Source organism: Ictalurus furcatus, chromosome 19, assembly GCF_023375685.1.
Source record: "Ictalurus furcatus strain D&B chromosome 19, Billie_1.0, whole genome shotgun sequence".
Lineage (NCBI taxonomy): Eukaryota > Metazoa > Chordata > Actinopteri > Siluriformes > Ictaluridae > Ictalurus > Ictalurus furcatus.
In genome coordinates, this window is record NC_071273.1 from 13,290,794 (window position 1) to 13,314,393 (window position 23,600).

General features: G+C 41.6%; 1 protein-coding gene across 1 annotated transcript in view; it reads right to left on the reverse strand.

Annotated features, from left to right (window-relative positions):
• Positions 1-23,600, reverse strand: part of phf21b (PHD finger protein 21B) — a 74,748-nt gene that overhangs the window by 4,133 nt on the left and 47,015 nt on the right. The window contains exons 3-11 of the mRNA XM_053649799.1: positions 19,712-19,948; positions 10,258-10,350; positions 7,921-8,247; positions 6,719-6,853; positions 6,358-6,409; positions 6,189-6,262; positions 2,682-2,736; positions 1,796-1,818; positions 60-218 (exon numbers count right to left, since the gene is read on the reverse strand). Coding sequence (XP_053505774.1) covers positions 60-218; positions 1,796-1,818; positions 2,682-2,736; positions 6,189-6,262; positions 6,358-6,409; positions 6,719-6,853; positions 7,921-8,247; positions 10,258-10,350; positions 19,712-19,948 — 1,155 coding nt within the window. The remainder of the gene's footprint in view (positions 1-59; positions 219-1,795; positions 1,819-2,681; positions 2,737-6,188; positions 6,263-6,357; positions 6,410-6,718; positions 6,854-7,920; positions 8,248-10,257; positions 10,351-19,711; positions 19,949-23,600) is intronic.

Here is a 23,600-nt window from a genome sequence, read left to right on the forward strand (position 1 = left end):
AACATCACTCGTTGCCATAACAACCCATATTCATGTGTTGAATGTTCTGAGTGACTGACCTTCTTCTGGCACTTAGGGCACATCCACATGCCCTTGGGTGGGGATTTGAGTGGAGGGTGTAAGCAGTCTAGGTGGTAAGCGCGAGTGCAGCTATGGCACTGCTGAAGATTCCCTTCCTCTTTGCACACAGCACAGTGGTCATCATGCTCCAGCTCCTCCTGCAGCAACCATGCACACAACAAGTCAGACTTTACAGCCCTGTAATCAATATCCTGCTCTGTACGTTGTTATTACGTGAGTGTATTGGCAGAAAAGTAACAGCAGTGATGGCTGATTTGAAAGGAAAGCGAGGTTCCATTTTATCCTGACATGACTTTGATTGAATCTTTTAATCTGAGCTCTAACATTCAAAGGAACGTTTCTGCACGTCAGATCTAACAGTTCTGTCAGATACACACACTTCCTCATTGAACTGCTTCACATCGTTATACAAGAAGAGAAGAGAAACAAACTGCATATTAAGTTACGTTCTGTTAGCTGTTATTTTAGAATCAGCCCATGGTATACAGGACTGTATATGAATAAACTTCACAATTCCAGTAATATTCAAATTCTTTTTTTATTTAAATGTAAACGTTTAAAGTGATATAATAATGTGTGTGTAGCTGACAACATTTTCATCGATATCCAACTTCTACTGGGCATAAAGCACACCACATCAGTACAACACAGACAAACTGTGTGAAGTTGAAGATGGGGGATTTTATATGGATCATGGTAATGTAAGAAAACAAGCCAAATATCAGTAACATGAACAACTGAGTAAGCAAATAAATACTCATTTACAATATTTTATGACAAATTGTTAAGAAAGTAACAGACTTTTCACATTGCATACACTCATTGATATTTTATTAGGAAAACCTGTACAACCTGCTCATTCGAGCAATTGTCCAATCAGCCAATCATGCAGCAGCAGTGCAATGCATCAAATCATGCAGATACAGGTCAAGAGCTTCAGGTAATGTTCATCAGACATCAGAATGGAATGGTTTTTGTGGCCAGACAGGCTGGTTTGAGTATTGCTGAGCTCCTGGGATTTTCATGCACAATAGACGCTAGAGTAACTCAAATAGACTACGCTTTACAGCTGTGGCACAGAGAAAAGCATCTCAGAAAGCACAACAGGGGGTGCACGGGCTACAGCAGCACCCGGTTTCATCAGTTTCCACTCCTGTCAGCCAAGATCAGGAATCGGAGGATACAGTTCACTGAAACAGGACAGTTTAGGATGGGTAAAACATCGCCTGGTTTGGCATCAACAAACTTGCCATAGTCAAAGTCAATGAGAGCACAGTTCCTCCTCATTCTGATGTTGGATGTGAACATTCACTGAAGCTCTTGACCTGCAGATTTTATGCACTGCACTGCTGCCACTTGACAGGCTGGATAAGCGCATAAATGAGCAGGCAGACGTGTTCCTAATAAAGTGGACAGTGAGTGTAGCTCATGACAGAAACGCATAGTGTAACGTTATTGATATTTCTCTCTATGTCAGTATAAAATGACATGCTTATTAACATTTTGAATGCATTTAAATACTTAACATTTGTACGTGATTCAAAGTGAAATGCATTTTTGGACATGTGACTATGTACAAGGTAGCCCTAATCTACACACTACAGCATTACTTATTTGACACTTTTAGGAACAATAAACAGCCAGTAACAGATCATGGCAAAAAGCCTGTGGCCCCTCCTTCTCCACATACAGAATCTCAAGAGTAGCTACATACCTTCCAACACAGATCCTCAGAGTCTGGCGTGTGAATAGGAAGCAGAGAATACGTTAGTAGCTTGCCGAGTGAAAAGACAGGGTTATTCATGGGTTAGATTACAATTATAGCCATGCAACAAAGCTGAGCACACAGAAATAAAGCTTGAGGCACTTCTTTTTATAGCACTGTCGCTGTTGGGTTTTAACAACAGAGCATGTTTAAGTGAGTTTTTGTGGGAGAGTTTCCTGGGTACAGAAGCCTGTTCTCCTGCTCAAAAGATCTTTCGGTTGTAAACCTTCAGTGACACTGCGATTAGGTGCAGTTTTAAAGTTACACCTATCTAATATGGAGTATAGAGATGTATGATTATAGTGTATTCTCTTCGTACTGTCCGTGGAAATGCAAACACCTTCATGCTCTCCATCATTCAAGAAGAGCTAGGTGTTTGATGAAGGCCTTGATAATTAGGGAATCAGGACTTGGGTGTAAAACACAAAAATGAGCAGTGCAACAGGGGGTAATGGTGTGTGTGTGTGAGAGAGAGAGAGAGAGAGAGAGACACTGCCTTAAGAAACACAAATCACACACCCATAGGACACTGTGATCTGTACTACACTATGGGCTTGATGAAAAGCATGAACAACTCATTTGATATGTGACTAAAATGGCACTGCAGACCTGCACGTACACGTTTTTGAGTCTTTGATATTCATTCTGCATTACACGAGCTCGGATCCTATTTGTCTAGCTTGGTAGCATGTTATTCTGTGTGTGTGTGTGTGTGTGTGTGTGTGTGTGTGTGTGTGTGTGTGGGAGAACACAGTGCATGAGCGTGCCTCTTCAAATGTAATTTTGTGAGCTCTGCCCCAGCTGTTGTGTTGATGGGAAGAGAAATGAGTTTTACCTCTGGCTGATAGGAAGAGGGGGTTGTTCGGGTAATTTGCTGCAAGCCTTTTGCGCTGGAAAGCAATGATAGAGAAACATTTTCATGAAGATCATAAAAATACAATGTATGTAAAATGGCTAATACATTTAGAGAAAACAGGACCTGCTTGTTTATGTCATTAGTTAAATGTTCTTGAGGAGAGGACATTTGTGCATTCTACTGTGAACCTTACGAGAGGACATTAGGGTTGTCACGACACTATAAACATATCGTACGATACTGTACCAGCTGAAGTGTCACAATACCACGCAATATTGGGTTCATTCATAATTCATGTCTACAAAGTGAACCATATGTACAGAAATACATAGATACAGTATAAACGAAAACAAGACAGACCAGATTTTTATCCCAATACATTATTAATGAGCACGAATAACTGGCTGTTGGAAAAACTCAAGAGCAATCATACAATTTGACCAGCAACTAATTCAATGTGCCACATTTCATCTACAGTTCCCTAGAGCAATGAAGTCATGCAAATGGAAATTGTCCTCAGAGTACTAAGAATGAACACAATGTTAGGAATAAATAACTGAATTTGGACATGAACTCCCAAGCAAACACGGCCAATTTTATAGGGTTCAGGTGCTTCATAATGAAATTCCAAGACTTTCAGGGACGCACTATTTTTTTTGTTTCTGAGGACTATACAAGAGATATTGTCATGTTGTCAGACAACGGAATGAGTATGAAATAGTGATTGAAATGCGGCCCATTCAGAGACTACATGTTAACCAGCAGTTACTTCCAAGCCATTTCCAAGCTGCTGCTCTGCACTGCTAAACTCCTGATTTATAAACGCGACGTCCTCTGACAAAATGACTATACACATAAGTTAAAGACAACGCCTGTGCTGTGATTTCGGCTACATTTACATGTAGAATCATCACTCAGAGAGAAAGTTAGAAGTGAATGAATGTGCTGCTCCTCTGGGCTCCTCACTGAACAGAGTAGCTGCAGAGGGAGGTGTGTCTGGGGGGAAAGCACCTTGTGCTCACGGGGCAGTACTGGCCATGCTCTTCTATGGAAAGTAGCTAAGGTTTGTCCAAAATGTTGCTAGATTTGTCACTAGGTGCTTTTTTGAGTGGAAAAAAAAAGGAGTCTGAGAAGTGGAACGGAGCTGACTCTGTCAAAATGAGTGAGTGAATAGCAGGAGGAGGAGGAGCGGGAGCGGGAGGAGGAAGAGCGGGAGGAGGAAGAGTGGGAGGAGAAGGAGCGGGATTAGGAGGAGCAGGAGGAGGAGCAGGAGGAGGAGGAGCGGGAAGAGGAGGAGGAGCAGGAAGAGAAGGAGCGGGAGAAGGAGGAGCAGGAAGAGAAGGAGTTGGAGGAGAAGGAGCAGGGAGAAAAGGAGTGGGAGAAGGAGGAGCGGGAGAAGAAGGAGCAGAAGGAGTGGGAGGAGAAGGAGCAGAAGGATCGGAAGGAGAAGGCGCGGGAAGAGGAGGAGCGGGAGGATCGGGAGGAGAAAGAGCAGGGAGAGGAGGAGCGGGAAGAACAGAAGGAGCGGGAGGAGAATGATCAGGAAGAAAAGGAGTGGGAGAAGGAGGAGCAGGAGGAGAAGGAGCAGAAGGATCGGGAGGAGAAGGAGCGGGAAGAGGAGGAGCCGGAAGAGCAGAAGGATCGGGAGGAGGAGGATTGGGAGGAGGAGGAGCGGGAAGAGAAAGAGTTGGAGGAGAAGGAGCAGGAAGAAAAGGAGTGGGAGAAGGAGGAGTGGGAGAAGAAGGAGCAGAAGGAGTGGGAGGAGAAGGAGCAGAAGGATCGGAAGGAGAAGGAGAGGGGGAGCGGGAAGAGAAGGATCGGGAGGAGAAGGAGAGGGGGAGCGGGAAGAGCAGAAGGATCGGGAGCAGAAGGAGCGGGAAGAGGAGGAACGGGAAGAGCAGAAGGAGCGGGAGGAGAATGATCAGGAAGAAAAGTAGTGGGAGGAGAAGGATCGGGAGGAGGAGGAGCGGGAGGAAGAGGATCGGGAGGAGGAGCGGGAGGAAGAGGATCGGGAGGAGGAGGAGCGGGAGGAAGGGGAGCGGGAGGAGGAGGAAGAGGATCGGGAGGAGGAGGATCGGGAGGAGGAGGAGCGGGAACAGGAGCAGGAAGAGGAGGAGTGGGGAGTCGTATTGAGTGAAATGATTGGATTCGTGTTCTATCAAAAATAAACACTTTATTTAACAAGTTATTTAGCGATTTCCTATTTACTGACTTTTAATTCAAGCACTTTTTAAGCACTGCTAGATATAAATGGTTTAAAATGGTTATTTAAGGTTGTCCAGTACTTAAATTTTAAAAAGCCTAATTCAAGCACCTTGAAAGAACCCTGATTTTAGTATTTAGACACAGCGGTTAGAGTAACATTATCTCACTTGGTAGCTCACTTTGGTTCATTTAGGTTAAGTGAAGTGTCCCTAACCTTTGTGTATTATGTAAAAGCAGCAAGATGTCTCGTTTTAGTAAGAATAGTTTTAACTGCTGCACATGCACCATTACTGACGGTACTGGCGTATTAACGATGCTACCATTTAAAAAATACAGTCTTATCAGCGTTATTTTGAAGCTTTAGTATCGCAATACTACCACAGCACCGATATACCATGCAACCCTAGACAGAATGACCTAAAACAAAACAACAGAAATATAGCTCGCAGTAAACAGAAGAGTGTGGCCTTGAGTCACTGGCGATGTTAATGCTACCTGCTGTTGTCACTGCCCTACAAGCTTCCATTACTTGTTCACATGTATGCTTGCCTTATTTTTCCTTGTTGTCCATGTTTGAAGTGACACTAAAAGCATTTTACCACTACATACACAAACTTTTGCTGCCAAAACATTTTTGGTTCGAGTTGTTTTTGGTTTTTGTTACCTGCTCGACAAGGGTACCAGCAGGAATTAAAGGAATAGAAAAGCGCAGCACCATATACACAAACAATGAGAATGAAACACAGGATGATCTGATTTGTTGAGGCTGTTTTTACAGCTTTAATTTACCAATATTGGCACAAACCCAGTATTAACAAACAAGAACACTGGAAAACTCTTCACATGGTGAAATTTTTACATTTCACATGTACACAGTTCTGAACAGGCTTTCTTTTTCATTTACACATAACCAATTTATAGCATAAGTTTGGTTAGCACTACAAGACGCCTTATACAACACGATCCCTGCAGGAAAATAGCCTAGGCATGATTAAAACCTAAATAAAACCACATTATTTAAGTGAAATATGTTCATGGTTAAAGTTAAGGTGCCAGAGTATGTTATAGGCAGGATAGCGTGTCTGTTTTGGCAATCTGCCAGAATTCAGCCACAGTGACACCCACAGGTTTTCCCAGTCCTTTGCAGATTGTTTTAACATTATTTAAAAGATCATTCTTAGCTAACCCTAACCATCTCTCAATGATCATGTATGTCCTCTTTGTTGTTTCTAAATGTGAAAGTACAAAAAGGTATGTGGTGCATGTGAGTTTGAGAGCTACCTCTGGATCAAACAGGCTGTATGCAGGGTTCGCCGTACTTCTTCTCTTCCTCTCCTGTCGTTTGGTCTGGATTTCTGCCATAACAATAAAAACATGCCAGTTAAAGTGGATATACCAGTTACGTAGCTTAGCACAGGAATCAAACAGGATCCTGTGTGCAGCAACTCACCTTCCAAGTGTTCTGTAGTGACGAGGCCGAGCGCTACCATGAACGCAATTTTCTGCAAGGTAGGGAGAGAGAGAGGGACCGTGAGAAACCTAAAAATCGTGCCTCAGAGCTAATAGCATGTGTAAGCCTGAATTCTTTCTCTGCATGATGATTTGTATCCTAAAATATACAGATTTTCAGCTTAGGTGTGTGTATAACATATAAGGCACACTCCTCAGGACACACTGAGAATCAGATTGTGTTATATGATTTCAGACAAGTATTTCCTGGAGGTATCTATGGTTATTTCTTGACACCCAATATTTCTAGTTGTCTGTCAGCCCTCGTTACAGATGTAGTGGACTATACAGAGGGAGCGTACCTCTGGGTCTTCCTCCTTTTTATTGGGCTTGTGTGTGGGGGAGGGGGCAAGCCTGGGCTCCTGAGAGGGGATCTCAGCCTGGGGGCCTAGAGAACCCTGAGAGCTGCTAGGGATCTGTGGCTGGATTATAATCACCTAGAAAAACATACAAATTTAATTTGGCGTGCGAACACATTTAGCAACAAGGATGTTTCCGTGACAATAAAATAAGAATAACAATAAGAAATTTGGTGTAACAGAACCGCTTGTGTTGATTTATAGAGGTAAAATAGATTTTACCTCTATAAATCAACATACATTTAATTCCTAGAATGACTTAAAGCTGTGGGCCGACCTACAAGTGGAAAAATCTGTTATTAAGCCTTGCTAATCTTTCCTATATGATCAATGAATGATGTTACTGCCTTGGCTATAGGAGATAAGAGAGAATGTAGCCTATGAGAGTTGAATGTGACCATGGTGGTCATGAGGACCACCACTCTCTCTTAACGACAACGTAATGAGCCTCACAAATCTTCCCTGTGTCAGCCACAAGCCATTTTTCATCCCAGCCCGAGATTAATTACTGCTGCAAAACTCTTACGCGGGGATGAGAAGCTACTCTGAGACACTTCAGGATTCTAAAAAATGACTCGTCACGCACAACTGCCCAGGAAGGTTAAGTTGCACAATGAGGGAACGATTTCCCAAAGGCATTACAGTGTAAAGATCATCAAAGTGTTAGAAATAATTTTAATCCACACTGCAGCATTCTACGTTTTAATATTGTTTGTGCAATGCTGCATTTCTAAAGCGTGGTAATTGGGTCTACTCTGTATGGCTCAGCAGTATGATCAGATGAGGTATCTGTTTTGGTCTTGTCAGATGTCAGCTCTGTTATAACACTGACTGACTGATTACAGGAACAAGTAGCTGGTCGGATGTTACAGTATAACTTTATAAACATCGTCTAATTTAAAGAAGTTATTTCAAATGTTAAAGGAAAATGAGTATAAATAAACATACAATGTGAAGCTGTTTTAAGAGGCTGTTTATATGCTGCACCGAATATACTGATGCTTAAACATACGATTTGGAACAATCTTCACGCTCTGTTTCCTAGTCATTTGAAAGCAAGAACAATTCAGCTTTTGGATTAAATGTCCGATAGCTTTCACCGGAGCTGTAAACTGTGCTGACAGCTGATCAGGCTACTGTCTGACCTTGCTGTCTGGGCTGAAGATCAGTGGTTGCACTTTCACTGCCTCGCTCATAGCTGCCACTCCGTTGGCTGCGGGTGAGGTGGAGGAAATGATGGCGTACGCAACTCCAGGGCTGGATGTGGCTGTGGAGACACTGGGCATGGGCAGGGGAGGTGGCGTGATCTCACTCTGGCCGCTGGACATCCTCTCTGGGCTGAAGGGACGAAGTCCCTGGCTTTTGGAGCTGAGCACAGCAGTGCCACGTGCCAGGCTCAGTGGCTGGCTGGACTGCTGCTCCTGGCACGGGCTGTGGGGAAGGCTGTCCAGGATCAGAGTCTTTGGCCTAACCTGTATTCGGCAGGGATTGAAGAGTTATTCGCTGTCTAGTTTGAAATTTTCATGTGTTTATCAATCATACCAGGCAAATTTATTTACATTATCAGGACAACAAAGACGGAGGCAAAGAGAATGTATTACCCATATGATGTATCAACATAGATCAGCAACACAATACTACAAACAGAGATTTTAAGGAATGTCTATAGAAAATGTGTTCACTTCCAAACAATAGTCAAGGAAAAGGAATAAACCTAGTTTGTATAATGTGTGTAAACAGACTGCAAACAACTCCCGATGTTGATCTGACCATGTGTGAATTCATGGTTCAGCGGTATGGCCTTATCTTGGGCCTGTGCTGCCCCCCTGTGGTCTTCCTGCTACATGCACAAACGAGCTTCATTTGTGCCCTTATCAAACATCATTATCTACATTGATCCATTAAGAAGACCAATGGAAACAAATGAGCTCAACTTGAGCAGGGATTAATTGTGTCCAAAGTCTGAATATAAGGTTCAGCACTGCTGGGAGGCTTAGTCTTAAAGATTTATTAGCCACGTGATTTATCGGATAATCTCCGACATTTTGTCCTGTACTTTAATGGACACTGATCTGTATTTGGGGAGGGAGTTTGTGCATTATACCCCACGGCTGAGCTCGTGTGACTGTTTATCAGTGTTAGATATTGCTTTTCATGTTCTCCTCTACATACAACAGTTCATTCTGACAGTGTTCACATTACAGCGCTGAAGTGGTATAAATATACTGCTGTAAATGTATATCATTAGATGTTTCCAAATCAGGTTTCAGCATGTGGCCCCAGACTGACTACATACCTTGATACTTAAGCATGTGACTGTAATAAGGACGGGTCAGGTCTGAGCTCATGTTTCACTGTGCATACACAGATCACCACTGGCTTCACTCCTGCACCCACACATTTCTCAGCACAGAAGTGCCAGTAATAGCTGGTCACTTACAAACACAAATATGATTTGATTAGAGCGCTGTACAGAAATTACAAATCAGTTCTTTTTTTTCTTCTTTTTTTTCTATAGAAAAAACTGACTTTTTTTTTTTTATAACTACTTACTGCTTTTAGAAAACCATTATTTACATCCATTATAAACTAGGCTTAATGTATTTCAATTAGAATTGTAAAAAAAAATTCTCTCTTCAAATACTGAATTTCCTAATATTTATTAATTTTACAGCAAAATAGAATCAACGAGCATTTAATCACGTTTCCTAAACTTGTAGCATATTTATTTATTTATTTACTTTTTTTTGTGTTCAAAATACGTACAAACTTCCTAATAAAAAACTGTAAATCTCTCATTTTTTTCTTTGAATAAATCTCAAATACTTTTCTATTGTAAAATAAATTTAAAAATCTGTTTAAATATCAACAACATTACTGTGGGTAAAAAAAATTTAATTTTTTATTAAGTTTGTGGAAAGATTCTTCTATAGTCATGTGATTTTCAAATAATATTTTCAATGAAAAATACAGTGAAATGTCATTATTACATACTACATTGTGGCCATCGATGTAGAATCACAGTGCATTTAAGAATCGATATTTTATTTGACCCAACCCTACCATTAAACCAGACAGATAAAATGATCAGGTCAAAACTCTAATTAAAGCCACAACAAGTCCGACTCGAGCGATATGGTTTATAATGCAGACACTAAGGCTGTGAACGGATCCGAAAATGAATGTTACAGGAACACTCAGGTGCTTGTGGTACAGAATGTCACTTTATGTTCTTTGAGAAATAGTTTGTCAAATTTTCACGTGTAGTTTATGAAGTGGTCATTTTAAAACGAAGTGTAATTACAGCAACCCCTCCGGAGATTTGGCTGAGGCTGAGCTTGCGTTATGATTTCTGGAGTAGTATGTCAGACATTGGATGCAGTTTGTTTTTATGTGACACCTGAGACCTGAGGAAGAACAGGATTGTGTGATTTTCTGTGTGTGTGTGTGTGTGTGTGTGTGTGTGTGTGTGTGTGTGTTACCTGAGGTAGCACAGTGGGCGACTGCCCTGCCAGCCGATGCAGAGAGCTGACCTGAGGCACCTTGATGGGCACTGCTGTGAGTGTTCCCAGCATCTGTGATGGAGGAGAGATGTGCTGTGTTAAGACTTTCTGTAGACTCTTAAAAACAACCTGTATGCTGCGTGGAGTACTCTTGTTAAAGGTTGACAGGAAGTGACGGACTATCGTAAACATATTTTTCTATTTCGTTCTGAAGAAACTATCATGAGTGCTCTATCACAATTCATTTCGCACACCAAGTACAGCCTCAGAATCGCATTCCCTTCATTTGTGTTCAATTTGCTTGTCATGCGCCTCCAGAGAGGTTGAGGGACCGGGTCAATGCTAATAAGTAAGCGAGTATGAGCAGGAAACATGAATGCATTCTTTAAACTCTGCCATGAAGGATGCTCGAAACCAAACGCCCACTTGTGTTCCTTGCTTCAGGAAGTGCTCTCCCCAGAGAAACTCTACTGAAATGAATGTGGCACACGACGACACAGGAAACAGACTCGGGTTCATTATTCTGCTGTATTCAAAAGATGGTACACAGTGGCCCAACACTCAAGGACTTGGCTATTCATAGAAAAACTGAATGTTTTTTTCTTTCTTTTGCTGATTATGGATTTTAATGACATTTTGAAGTATGTAACTGAGTATAGGTTGGTGCTGAAAGTACACTGGTTATGTTTGTTTGTTTGTTTGTTTACAGATTTTATCATTCCATAGCTAAAACCATGAGGAATTTAAGACTTTCTGTAACATTTGGTTAAATTGTTCTCACATTCTCAAAACTGTCAATAAAATAAAACTGCCCAGAGGGTCTATGTTGCAACTCAGTAAACTAGGGGAAAGAAAAAAATGACATGAACCACCATCCATCGAGTCAGGACAAGAAATAATCTCTACCTGCCTGTCATGCATACTGCTGGTCAATTTAGAAAGTTTGTGTTCCAGCCCAGGCAACACTGAAGTAAGGGATTGTATTTGTTTGTAGTCTGAAAATAACCAGCTTCAGCTTGTGTCTGCTTCAGACGTTTCATCCGGGGCATATAAAGCATCTTATATAGTTTATAAGCTTTTCTGACCACAACCTTCAAGAGCTTGACGGTGGCAATCTGACTGGCTCTCCACACTTCAATGCGCCAGTTCCCAGTGGGAAAACAATCTTTCAGCAACATCTTTCACATTTCTCATCACATTAGAACACCAAACAGGCATAAAAACAGAAAAATCATAGATGGATGGCCCAGCGCAGGAGGAAAGTACAAATGCAACCAACACTCAGTGGTGGGTTTCTGAGTTCTTTTAAGAAATGACAGTTTTGTGAATCACTCAACTGGACTGCCATGACATGGAAGAAAATTTTCACTAAAGATTATCTGTACTGCATTCTCAAACAATGTTTCATGCATTTTTAACATTGAAACCTTATACGTTTCAGTGTGAAAGATTTCATTATTGCTGACACGGCATTCTCTCACAGGATATTTCCCTTGCCTGGTGACTAATGATCTTCAGTGAGGGAAATGAGATTGTACACTGCAGTGTGGCGGGGGGGGGGGGGGGGGGGTCATACAAGCAGCCCCTAATCTTAAACTAATAATTACTTCTTATTTTTTTTATTATTAATACACAATGGTGTATTGATGAATTATGCAAACTGCCTGGCCTTTCTTTCGCTATATTTCAAAGTTGTCACCTTACATAATTTTAGGACTGAGGCTAAGAATACTGCACGGTCCGTTCTCCTTCACAGGTACACAACATGAGGATTTTTTTTTTCGTATTTGAAGCAAACGTTCCAACATGTTTGCCTCTGTGTGTTATATCGATATAGATTCAGAATGATACAAAAAAAAAATGTACTATATAAAAATGCTACAAACATTTTGTTTATGAGCTTTTGCTTACAGGGAATGCACTTAAGAACATGGTGGCACGGCATGTTTTGTTCAGAAACAGCATCACATTTCAGCAGTAAAGCCTTCTCCGTGTTTGTGTTATTACCTTTCCTCCGCTGCCAGTTTAAACAATGCTGGTGGACAAGAGCTGATTAGCAGATTAGTGGAGACAACAAACTGCCAGTGCGAGCTGTGAAACATGACACTGCAGTGGGTCTTAAGATGCCGAGGCCAGCCAGTAGCCACAGTGCAAACACACATTCACAAACAGAGATGTAAGAGGAACGGCAGATGTGAGGTGCAGAAGCCTCTCTTTCAGAAATGGATTCATTTAGTTTTAGCAGTTCCAATGTATCTGAAGGAAAGTAGTGCAAGTGCACTATCTTATCAGCACAATTTGCAATACTGCATGCAATACTGCACATTCAGTGGTAACATTTGGTTATGGAGTCGTTGAGCTAGCTAGTTTCTTTTGTAAATAAAAATGACACAAATCACAAAGACCTTGAGAGCATCTGAAACTCCATGCACAGTTCGGTTGTTGGCATGTGTATATGGATGGCTTTTTGACAGGGGAATCACAATGAGATATTAGGAACAGAATTATGTTTGACCAGTAAATCTGCCCTTCAAGGTCAGCCTTTCATGTGCAGGGTAGAAATACTGCTTTCACAGCTCAGCACACTACTACACTCTCACTCGTACTGATCATTTACTTCCAAACCTAATCTATTGTGTTAAAACAGGACATTTGAATCGGGGCCCAGTTGCTTTCTGAATTTTCTTGCAGTGCACTCTGTGATTACTGATTCGTAGGTTCTTTTGAACAACCTACATTTGGAAATGGATGATGAATATTCAGCATGATATCCCCCCCGCCCACCCCCCCACCCCCCACACACACACACACACCCGCCCCACCGAATCTTTCTCAAGATTGCAGCTTTGCTTAAAATGGTTGGCAAGGCTCCTGTTCGGTTTGAAGCACAGGGGGCCTTGCACTTTCTGTTTGTGCTCTCAACAAAGAGAACAAATCAGAAAAGTTGTAGCTTCCCTCCTTTTAAAAACATAATCATTCACTCTCCTGCTGTAAAAATCCCTTCCTTCCATTGTGCCAGAGAAAGCCTAGAGAAAGTGGGGGGAGGGGGGTTAAAGGCCCGTTCCCATGGTAACGGCTGGGATGAAAATTCTCCCTTGGTGAGGGCGTTCATTTCCACAACTGCTGCCCCCTGCTCCCCAAAACCTAAGCATCCTTTTCTTAGGCCTCCTCTTGAGTAAGAATATCATAACCTTGAAGTTGCTCTATTCTCTATTCCTGTATTTTCTTTACTAGTAATGAGTAAAAAGCAGTGGGGCTGCTGAAGCAGTCCTGCGAGCAACCTCCCACCTCACCCCACCCCCCCAGTTCCCCTCTCTAAACTGTCTTCTATCTGTGTGTAGATGTTTGTGTTTACTAGCCAGACAGGGGATAAAATATAAGTCTGGGTCGGTTCTATGCTGGTATTTTTGTGAAATCTATCCAGCTCCGAGTCCTGACAGTTCGTCCACTGGATTGCTATTTCGAAGAAGAGAGATAAAGAAAGGAAAAAATAGGTTAAAAAGGAGAGTTTAAGTGTTTCTTTCAGCTCTCCCTGTCCCTTGTCTCCTCCTTCTTGGCTGTCAAGAGGGGAAAAAGAGAAACGTTTAGCCTTATTTTTTCCTCTTCTGTGCTGAATTGAGAAACCTTTTCAGTAGGCATGCATTAGGCGTTCAGACGCTGACATTTTACTCTGGCCTTCAGTGTTTTCTTACTTAGCCCAAAATACACTGCGTAGCTTTAGCCTTTCCTGGTGTAGGATGCTCTTCAAATATTCCAACCCAGAGAATCAGAGATGTGTATGGCCATCATTTTTTAGGTTAGATCCAGTTTTAAAAGCATTCGCTTTGTGCAGTCTGCTGTTTATACACACCATGTCAAGCAGCAGCTCAATCCTACATTGTATAATTACACAACTGGGTCAGCTAGTGATGATGCAAGTTATGATAAAAAATATTGAGATTGAACCAATGGTTTGTTTCGACTGAAAATGAGATGGAATGAAACTCCGAGTCAAGGACACCTGTTTGTCTCCTGTATCTCTGCCATGTCGTCTCATGTTTTCATCACAAGCTCAGAGAAATATGGACGCAGCAGGGAATCAGAAAGGAGAAGAAATTGGAGAGTGAGTGAGAGGGATCAGAGTGCGCACTTTAACAGACACATTTCACTTGTAACCAGGCATTCTCTCATTTCACTGTCGGGATGAAAGGCTCTCTCGACACAGATCCACTACTATCGCTACCTCGCTACAAACCTATTGTTCTGATTCAGTGGGATCGTTTTAGAGCAATAAAGTGGTGGGCTGATATTTAAAAAAATCTTAGTTCTTAATGTGCAGAATGCAAACTGAAATAAAAAATAATAATAATAATAATAAGACAAATCCAAACAAAACACAAGACTACTCAAAAATAAGCCAAATGAAGGTACTAACGTTCTGAGCATAGCGTAAACAACCTCCTTTGGGGTATTAGCATGAAATGAAATAGTGCAAGCATCCCAAGTTCTGCTAGATCCTGTTTGGGCCAGTTCTTTGTTTTGCATGTGCTGTGAAAAACACCAAAAAAAATACACAGTGAGCTAAGGTGTAAATACATCATCTGAGAATCTCAGTCAGTTAAATGATCTCTCATTCCTACAGGGTTCTATACATGAACTAACTTTTTCAGCATTAGGAAGACAAATAAATATCCAACTATCTTCACTCAGAAGCAGTTTAGTGATGCTGCTACTAGATCTTGTTGTGTACAATGGCACTGATGGCCACTTGGGGGAGATGTGAGCGACCAAAACACAATTCTCCACTAAAGCCTGCATGCTTACACCCTCCCTATCTTTAGAAGGTGTGTAATCACATTGAAGGATGGGAAGTTGCCTTAACTGGAGTCAGGACACAGTGTACAGCCTGCTTTTCTGAGTAAATGATTCATTCCATGTACCCTTAACAAAGAGATGTGTGAAGTGACTATGCTCACATAAAATGCACTAAAGGAAGTGAAAAATTAATAATCTATTATGGTTCATGGCTCAAGGCTGAGCATCATCACAATGCAGTATAGTCATCTTCTAAAACTAAGCATAGCGGCCATCACAGAGCGTGTAAGTCTTCTGTGCCCATGTAATCGCTGGACTATTCCATTAGGACCGGCTGTGCCACTTATATATGGGAGAACATTAAGTAGTGACTGTTGGAGCGAGTGCCTACTAGTGGGGCAAACAGGCACATGCACGGGCAAAGTGCCCATCTCTTTCAGTTACTGCAAAGCCAGCAGTTTGAAGTGGCATCCCAAGGAGCCTTTAGCCATCGCTGCCTGCTTGGTAACTCCTGTAGGAAATCTCAGGTACCACTGCCTCCCAGCTGTGTTTACAAACACTCACAATGACCAGAGAAATCACATGGAAGCCTGCTGAATATGCATGTGCACATAAATGCGCACACGTATGTGGATGTGAAAGAGGACTCACTGAGCAGCAGTGTGGTACTTTGACTGTCAGTGTAATGAAAACTATTCGGTGAAGTGTAGGAAATGCAGTGCCAATGGCATCCAATTTAAATGCCATGTGTCGAGCTCGCGTGTGTCACTATGACGAGGCTGGCCGACACTAGGCTTGCATTAGCATTCAACTTCAGAAGCTAAACCTTTTCCGTTAACACTGAGGATTTTTACCATCAATTACTGTTACCTGTTTGGCTCCACAGGGATCCACTGTACTACAAGCTTTATTCTGAATCTAAGTATTACCAGTACGTCAGTCTGTTCAGAAGCGTAGCCTATCTCACCACAGCTGTGCTGACAGGACACAGATTTAACTTAACTCGACACCTGACCATGAGTGCCTCACGGATCTTTGAAACTTTATTGGTGCATGTTTCTGCAATTCAGCGGAGGTTTTTTTTTTTTTTGTTACCCTCAATTTCATAATTAAATTTGTAGCCTGTAATTTCTTATTCCTCATGCAAAAACATCTTGAGATCATTTCTGACTCCTTTTCTGATTTTTTCTTAAAATGTGAGAAACACGTGCAAGCAGCCATCAAACGCAGAACTGTAAACGTTCCTCTTGCCTCCTGATTTAGAAGAGATTATTCATTAAACATGGGTCTCAGTCAGTCCTTTCTGTAGCGTCTAGTTAAGAAATATGTAGCACAGAGGAGACATCACAGCACCCAGTTTTAGCTTCACTTTAAGTCTTATTGTGCTCTTAATGGAGAGCATCCCTTCTATATTACCAATTTTCTAAATCTACATATAGGCCCTAGACACTTAAGGTCATCTGATGGGCTTCCTTTGACCTGTTTCTCTGTCTCATTTAAAGCAAAAACGAGGCCCCAACACAATGGATCAACCTACCAGACATAAAATATGTATCTTGTCTTACTATCTTTAAGTCAAAACATCGAAAATATATATTTTCACTTACTCAATAGTATATTGTAGCTGTGAAAGGTGGGAATGGTGTCTGGTTATATTTAAATGTTTGTGACCTGCTACCATTATTACTCTGTCCCTGTGGCTATTTTAATCCCAATTCTAGGTCAAGAGCTTTGAACTAATAGCAGCACCACTGGACTCGAAACTATTTGTCACTATGTTTTGTAGTGTAATACGGTAATATTTAATGTAAACAACTAAACAAATCACTATAGCCCGAGTTATTCTGTTCATCTTGTCACCGTGTAAAACTTCTATTTATACAACAGTTCGTTCAGACCATTCAGACTGATTGGTTGAAAAGCGTTCTAGCTATGTATTATTTATGATAAAATCTTTTTTTTTTCCATCAGATCTGTATTATTGCACTGACTACAGGTTGCTAAGCAACATGTAGGTCACATTATTCCAAGCTGTATTGAACTGCTAACCTTTAACAAATACAAAATAATGTTGTTATTGTACATATAAATGTCTCTGGATTCCTCGGCATGCTTATTCATTGACAGTTTAAAGTCTTAAACACATGTCTATTTGTTATGAACTATTCCCAACGATTAATTAATTTTCCAGTGATCTTCCATGGTAATGTAGGAAATCCACCGGTTTTGTACTACTTAATTTGGTATCGGCATCAAAGCCAATATTTAGTACTGGGCTATTAATGCAAAATTTGCCCATCTGTGTAGTAGCAAGATCATCTAAAGAACAAATTCCCCATAATTTGGAGGAACATATTCAGACTGTTGTCAGTGGTGTGCAGAATGATCAGATCATATATGTCATATAATTTGTTGTAATGCAATTGCTTCATACCTTTGTTTGAAATTACGTTTCAGTTCTTCTTTATCATCATTCACGTCCATCAAAAGTTAAAACATCCATCAAAAGTTCAAAGAGAAACACAGATTAAAAATACAGATTAAAACACATTCCTGACGATATTTGAATTGAACTGTTCCGAGTATGTTTATAGTCTGTTATTTTGGCAGATGTCGCTGTGCGTGCTCTTGTTTCAGTGCTGACCTGAATCAGCCTGCTGTCACCACAAAGCAGCTCTTGAGTCCCATACGAATTCCCCAAAACACTCGTGCACAGAAACAATGCTCCTAATGTGTGCATCCATGCAGCGTTTCACTCCATCCACTTGCAACTCATTATTGATCTCCAAATTAAAAGCCAGGTGGCCTGGACTCAAACCATCACCCATCACCACCCCCAACAAAAATGGCCTGGAATTGGCTCTGATTCCTAAAATATGTGTTTTTGTGCTTTTTAGGTGAAATTGCACGAGCTTTTTACTCAGGCTTACTAACTAGCTCTGAGCCCTGGCAACTGGGAAAAGTTAAAAGCTGCAATGTGCTTGCTCACTAAACACCACAACCACAAAGAACAGTAAAACCATCATGCTTCCTGACCCCTCTCCCTGTGCCCTTTCACTCAATCTGACAGCTCTGAGGGGGAAGGGAAGGCCAAGAGACTTGGGCAGTGAGAAGTGGAGGAACAGGGTAGAGGAAGGGGTGATTATTCAGACGAATTCCCCCCAGGAAGGGAGTTATGCTCTGAGGAAACACTGCTCTAAATGGGCATCTCTGCTGGATACCTGAAAATAAGTATACATCTACAGGCATTTTGACCAGGTCTATAGGCCAAACATTTTTTAAAAAATATATATATTTCAAACCCATCATAGATTTGTCATCTGTTACTACTTCCTTCGGTAGGATTTACTGTAATAGTTTGATGTCTTGAGGTTGAGCTAAAATGTGATTTTATGAACTTGTGATCTTTTTACTTGCACATCCGCATGTGACATGAACACGAGGCTTCTGTATACGTCTTGAAATAGCGTCGCAGAGTGAGGTGCAATTCTTCTAAGGTGTGGTTTCGGCCTTGCTGTGGTTGAGTACAGTTTTAAATTGTGCATATAAAACACTTACTCTTTAAAGGACTAGAGACGAGACAGCTCCTAGTATTTCCAAAATCAATTGACAGACCATCCCTGCACGTTCCTACAGTCTAAGGGCAATGCTATGGAAGTAAAAGCCAGCTATATAATTGATGAAGTTACAATCCATGAATATAATCAATGGTGTTTTGTTGTGGCTGTGGGGGCTAGGCTAAATGGAAGTTTTGTTTTCTATTGGCTCATTTAGATCCCAGGTTATTTTATGTTAAATCCCACTGTTATATATCATCAGAATAATTGCTACGAGCTTGAGATTCACAGTGGAAAGAATGGGCTCCCCCTGTTGAGTTTTGGATCATCCCAAGGTTTCTTCCTTCATAGCTTCATTTTAAAAAAGTTTTTTTGCTTGCTCCTTGGTTTGCCTATTCTACTGTATTCTGTTCTAAGCCCAGTTTCCTGTACAGTGAAGGTCATCGTACATTGCAGAGAGTGTGTTCAATATGAGACTACCTTGAGACTACCTTCAGAGAATCTGTCCTGTCTCATTCCACTTTGTAGTGGCATTGCTTAGTTTAAAAAATAAAAAATAAAAACCTTAGAGATGCAAAAAGCTAATAGTGAATATATTCACGCTGTTTAACAGCACAAAAAGTACACCGGAATATAGGACACCATAATGCTTGTGATATTTTTCATAACTTGGCAACAAAAGCTTGCAGAGAGTTGGCTAGATTACTATGAGGATGATGGTTGTGAATCAGCATCGGGTATTGGCCAATACACAGAGCTCATATATCAAAAGCATACAAAAGAATTTTTATGTTTAGAAGGTAACAGAGAATTTTGGTATATAGGTAGTTTTATTCCTACTCCCACCTCATCCTATTTCACATACCTCTACAGTTTGATTCAGATTTCATGTCCTGAAATAAGCTGTTAACTGTTAAAAACATTTGGTTTTGTAGATGGGAGTCAGTGTGTCAGACCTTTCCATCACCTACGTTACATCACCCAAGTTGTACTTCCTCATAATGTAACTATGAAATCTTCTGTAACTTTTTAAGCACCCATGTGTGTTGTGTGGTATTTGTGTGTGCGTTTTGGGGGGTCACCTGTGAGTGGCACAGCTCCCCCGGTCTGTGCGCTCGGTTGGCCGTTTGCAGGTTGATGGGGGACGTCTGCAGCGCGTCAGAGTTCGCCGCCTTTTGTCCGTTAATGTGTGCGGTCACCATGGAAACAGGTGCCTTGGCTGGCACCACAGAGATGGCGATGCTCTGGCTGGGAGGCTTGATGAGGGAGAGCGGCGTCTTGGCCGGCGTCCCCACAGGACAACTTCTTACAGCTAGCTTCTGTCATACACAAAAAGAGGGGGAGAGTGAGAAAGGTTGTGGAAGAAAGGAAAAAGTAATACCCCCTGAGACCCATATCTGCAGCACAACCAAAGGTACATATAGGAGACTGTGTCTCCAATCTGCAGAGAAGCAGAAAGCCACCAAAACACTTTAGAGTTAATCTACTGTTCTACTTCTTACTGCATCATCAGCTTACGTTCTTCCGAAAGCTTACATCCACTGCAGCCTTTACACGGCAGTTTTGGGAGTTTACAAAATTGCATTTGCAAAACTGGACCATTCAAGTTTCACAAACAGGAACGAAGAAACAAACCATTTAGCACATTCAGCAAAACCACGTCATGTTTCTAATTTGAACACGTGTGAGGATTTTGAAAGTAAAGACTGAAGTATCGCATGAAATGCTCGAGTGAAATCTAATCGTTATTATGGGAATTTAGGACGTCAAACATTTGAAATTTAAATTCTGGCCTATTTTCTTTGTTTACTCGTTCACACAGCCACTTTTCTCTGCCTGTTCTGGAAAATACAAAATGAAATAGCGCATTTGCCCTTTGCTCTGTCCTTGAAAAATAAAACCAGCATAAACTACATGTGTAGTCTATTGCTTCCCTGAAAGCTTACTTGTCTCACAAGCTACAGATCTGTCCTAATCGTGTCCTTCTCTCCTCCGTATCTCTTTCTTGCTCGCTCCGTCTTTCACTCCACCCACTACTCTAAAGGAACAAAACAAAAAAACAATCCAAAGCAGAGATAAGTACAGTTCACACTCCCACCACTGAAAGAGGAGGCATGCTAAATATTTTATATTCCATTCCACTGCCCGTGTCTTTCTCTCTTTGCCTTTTATCGTTTTCTATGAACTGTGTGCACGGGGGAGGGGGAGAGAGAGGGCTTTCATATTTAAGCCATACCAACATGGGAGGCCATTTCACTCACTGGTTGAATACTACTCACCGACTGAGTTACGGATATAAAAGAGTTTCAGTAATGACGAGGAAGTTACGTTAGGTGTAATGATATTCCATGGTACATGCACAATCCAATAGACTCTTCATTCTATTTTAAAATGTGTCGCTCCTTTAAAGATATATCACGTTTCTCATGCACTGCTCTGCACCATTTTACATCGGGCTCTGAAGCTGGGCTGGGAAAATACTCTGTTTGCATTGAAGCAGAGCAAAAATAAATAAACAAATAGACCAAATTGATTAGATTCAGCTTGCATTTTCTAGGCTTTTTTTTTTTTCCTGCAGAGTGTCCGTGCAGCAGGGAGGCAATGCTCAATGCCTTCACAGCTTGGTGGACTCACAATTACCTAGGCTGTGTGCAGAGGGTCTTGTATACACACACACACACACACACACACACACACACTGACAGCCCCATTCAGTGAAAGAAAATAGCAGAATGCTTGAGATTCATTTAGAAGCCTCTGCTTTCTCCCTTGCATGCCTAATCAGGAAAGCAGCTTCTGTTGTGTCTTATGGAGGGGGATCAGGCAGTCAGGGCGGCCCGGTGTGCTCTGAATTTATGGGATCAGGGAACTCAGGCTGTAGAAAAGGGATGTGGGTGGGGGATGATGAGATCCTGGAGGTGACGATGGAAAGTGGTCGTGGTAGTAATGGTGCTGGGGGTATTATATGGAGCTGAACAGACCGTCAGATCTCAGAGGAAACTAAATTCTTGCTTTGTACCAGAATCCGCACTAATCAGCATGACCTATAAGAAAAAAAAAAAATTGAAGTAACCCACCAGGATGCTTTCCTTCCCTCTCCCCTTTCTCAGCTCATTGTACCTCTCGTTCTGGCATTCACTTTCTCACGCAGTTTAAAAGAGGATAGAAAAATAAACGCTAAATGTAATGAAAGCAGTGTGTTCATGGCACATTTCTTACGGTCACAGACATGTAAAACCTGTTTGTTATGGTCCTAACTGTGTGTAATGCTATTTTGAACTGCTTATGTGGGGGGGTTTTTTTGCATCCATTACCTGATTTGTGCAGATCAACAACCACCTGTCTCTCTGCTGCTGACGATTCTTTGGTTTTTCATATATTAATATATTGTGTTAAAAGGGTTGTGGATTCGATCAAAAGAACATGGTCAGAGGACTGAGAGAGAGTGAAAACTTACATATAAAAATGATTTATATTTGAGATATTCATGCACAAGAAGAATATTTCTGCTCTATCCAGCCCATCTCTGATTCTAGAAACTATTCATACAGAAATGGTGAACTCTTGACAGACATGAGCAGCATTTTCATGCTTCTCTGTAATACAGTACCCAGTTGTGACTTTGATTTATACACACTCTCCACCTCTTAAGCCTTGTTCACACTACACGATTTTAAGGCCGATTTGCAAGTCGCCGAGCTCGCTGACAAAAACCCTTTGATCGGCGGCAAATCGGCGAGCGCCACTCGTTATGTGTGAACGACTCAACGACAGATCGCCAACACATCGCTAATATCACGCTAAATATCTGGAGCTGTCGTGCGACTCCACATCCCGTGGTGTAAAAAGTGTCGTCACTGGCAGCGATTGCTGCGATGAGCTACAGCCAATGAGAGAGCAAGGCATGTGGTGAGGTCACCGTGAGGAAGGGAAACCCACGAAACCTATAGCAGAAGCATAAAGGGGAGAAGTTGTACAACTTTTTAACATTTTCCTTTTTGGGGTTTCTTCAACACAAATCATCGCGCAAACAGCCCGCACCACTCGTTTCTGTCCTACGTCCAACTCCTGTTTCGCGCGTGGTTTTCGCGTCATATATCAGTGTCACTTCTCGCGTGTGTTTTGGTGACAACACGTAGTTCGGACACCAGATGGAGTCGTCGGGTGACAGAGTCGTTGTCAGGTCGTGTTTTATATCGCCGAGCAATCACGTAGTGTGACATCACAACGACTTACGAGACAGCGATTCGTGTAGTCTGAACAGAACAGCGATCTGCCGACGCGTGGAAAGTCGCGTGGTATGAACTAGCCTTTAGAGACTTCTCCAAGTCTGTGCACTGAAGTAGATCTTGCCCTATAATCCTATCACTTTGAATAACAGAATCAACTCCTCTCATTCTCCCACAACTCTTCATTTCAAGATCATTTTTTCCGTTCCTGTTTCTTTCTTTGCCTTTTGCTACACCTTAATGGGCCAGCTCAAAGAAGAGACCTTGCTTTACTTCCCTGTGCACCGTGCTTGCTTGTAGATGGATTGAAACGGCAAACCACCAGAAGTAAATTAGCCCAGATTCAGAGCACAGATGAATAAAGATAGAAGGAAGAAAACGTTTTGACCAGGGTCTATTAACAACGGTAAATGTCCCAGCTTGTCCTATAAGCGCACAAAAGCCTGCTGTTTGTTGAGTTACGGTGTGAATGAAAGGCTCGTTTGCTTTATTAATGCCCTCACAATGTGTGTGGTAGTTACCATTGTTTCAGGGAATCGATGTAATCCACAGGTAACCTCAGCACCAGCTTGCATCTGGCCCAATTTCTCCATTTGTTCATCCCAGCATCTCTAACTGTCTCAAAGGTCACCCATTCATTAGTATACACTCTTATGCACTCACATTGTAAACAAAAAATTTAACAAAATGAGGACACCGTTGAAAAAGCTCCATCCTAATCAGTGTTGTCCTTTTTCTATAG